General features: G+C 34.8%; 1 protein-coding gene across 3 annotated transcripts in view; it reads left to right on the top strand.

The window, feature by feature from the left end:
- The window catches only part of LOC122259239 (uncharacterized), an 11,572-nt gene that overhangs the window by 1,934 nt on the left and 7,138 nt on the right, over positions 1-2,500 (top strand). For all 3 annotated transcript variants that reach the window (XM_043025861.2, XM_043025860.2, XM_043025862.2), the window contains 2 exons: positions 1,555-1,730; positions 2,092-2,419. In XM_043025861.2, the coding sequence (XP_042881795.2) occupies positions 1,555-1,730; positions 2,092-2,419 (504 nt within the window). The remainder of the gene's footprint in view (positions 1-1,554; positions 1,731-2,091; positions 2,420-2,500) is intronic.

Raw genomic sequence — 2,500 nt, 5'->3', positions numbered from 1 at the left:
CTTCCTGTTATTGGTAATAATCGAGGACCTGCAGCTTTCTCTTATTTCTTCTTCCGCAATTGATATCAACTATGCATAGCTGCCATTGTATTACTTATAGTTACTAAAGCAGTGACTGATAGTCATGAAATATCTTTTACATTTGCAAAATACAAAAAAGTTCATTTTGCATGTGCAAAATTGATATATTGACTTATTCTGAGACACTATTCATCAAGGGCAATTCTGTCACAAATTACAAATAAAGAACATATTTGATATTATCTGTAAGTAACATCCAATTATATTTAGTCACCTTTTAGCCAACCAAATAAAATGTCTTTTTCATTTTGATTGAGCCATAATGCTGTGACTTCTCTGCCGATTTACCATCTAAGTCAGAGATCTAACTTGCCAGAATATACTCTATACATGGATGAAGTTTGGGTAAAAAAAGAATATTGTGTGCTGTAATTAGCTATAAGAAAAATAAATCCATTGTATATTTTCTGCACAAACTTTTAGTTTCTAAGTTAGCAAATCCTCCAACCCTTCCCTATTCAACAGGCTTAGGAAACCCATGGGAAATCATGGTATTTGGGTGGATGAGCCACAAATCACATAAAACATGGTATATATCTCTCCACTGTAAAATGAAAAGGCTAAAGATGTGGTAACTTTACAATTTACTCACCTGCATTATGTACCAAATGCAGCGTGATTGTGGTTGCCACCTTGCCTAATAATACTGTGGTGAAAAAGGGTAACAAACATCATCCATGTATATTCTGGTAAGAAAGAACTTAGACTGGTTCCATATTTTGCAATAAACCTTTTGAGTTCATTGTTAATGGTTTTCATGCGTCACCAATCTATATCCTGCACCAGAACTAACACCGTAAACACAAATGACTTCATGATATGACAACTGGCTTAAAACTAGCTTGTAGCTGAATAATAAGGAACATGAAACTGTTATAATTGCCCTGCTGATATAAGTGTAATTCTCATTGGTTGTCATCTGTAGACAAAATGCACAGAAGGGCACATCTGGTGAAACAAAAACACATCACATGCTAGATGAAGGTGGAACGAGCTGCTGCATGCATTCTATGGCAAATAATTTCTCAATTTCAAGTTGTGGATCACATGGACCATGTAATTTCACAATTTTGATTGTTCATTAAAATTCAGCATTGATTAGCTCATCAATTTAATTTTCTACATTCTTAGCTTCAAATAAAAAGAAGATGAAAGTGAAGCCCCAAGTTATACACATTAATAATGTTCTTGAAAATACACTTAGTAGGTGGAAGGAATTATGAAAAACTACTTTCTTTTCATGTTTTTGGAATTCTTTGATGTTAAATTACGAGATCTTTGTAGCACAGGTTGAACCTCGGTGATCAGGTTTTGCCATCTATGTCACCTCAAACACCACATATAGTTCAATTCTTCCACAGTTGATTAAAAGAACTGTTGGGTTTTAAAAGTAAACATCCAGCAGAAAGTTGACTTTAGAAAGGAAAATAATAATAATAATATCTTTCACCATTCTTTCATATACAATTCTAGCGGGGAATGAAAGCATCGTCGCTGCAAGGGACAGACAGAGGTCACATAATAAGCCTCTTCCACAAACATGTTTGCCCAAAACACCGACGGGATTATCGAGACAACCGGAGGGGCAAGATAATGATAGCACAGAGAAGCAAAAGAGAAAAAGGATCTGTAGATGAAGACTGGAAAAAGTAAGTACATGGGGCTTAAACTCTCTGCATCTCTGCATTATGTATTGGCTTCATGTCAGTTGGACATTTCTAATATTTTCTCAATGATTTAACACCATGAGTCTTGCTGTAAAATATATTTTAACATTAAATCTTTTAATTTACAATTATACAAGTACATTATGATTAGGTAAATGCCTGATCGAAAACAATTATTCCAACTAATACTGACCATTTATGTACTCAAAGTGTTGATTTAAGAAGTTGGACTCATTTTAGCATTTCAACTATATAGGTACATAAATTTGTAGATAGGAAAAAAGAAAAGAAATGCCAGGCCATAGAATGTGTAAAATTTGATTTTCTATTATTGCTTTGACAGGATGGTTATGAATTCCAAAGAAAGATCACTATCATCATCAAATACCTCGGATTATGCCAGTGCTGAACGCCTCAAGCCTCCTCCGTCTTGTATTAACAAAGAAAGAAAGACTATTAAGTTAGGTGGTTCCAACAAGACTTCTGCATCGAACATGGACTTTATTGTGGTTAAGCGAAGAAGTTCGGAGGACAGTGACCAAAGTCCTGAAAATAAGGTGAGAAAAGTGTCAGAAGGAGAAATAGACTCTGAGCAGAATAAAAGAAAAGATGAAGAGGACCACAAAAATTCAAAGAAGATTAGAAAAAATACAGAGGATGAAGATGATGAGGTAAGATTTTTACTCCCTTTTATATTATTACTGTAAACACCCTGTGCCACCGGTGCCATCAGTTTGTAACCCTCCACTGGG

This window comes from Penaeus japonicus, unplaced genomic scaffold, assembly GCF_977035675.1.
Source record: "Penaeus japonicus unplaced genomic scaffold, GWHDUDI00000001_assembly GWHDUDI00000017, whole genome shotgun sequence".
Classification (NCBI taxonomy): Eukaryota; Metazoa; Arthropoda; class Malacostraca; order Decapoda; family Penaeidae; genus Penaeus; species Penaeus japonicus.
Note: the sequence above shows the minus strand (reverse complement) of the source record. Positions and strands in the feature narration are given on the sequence as shown.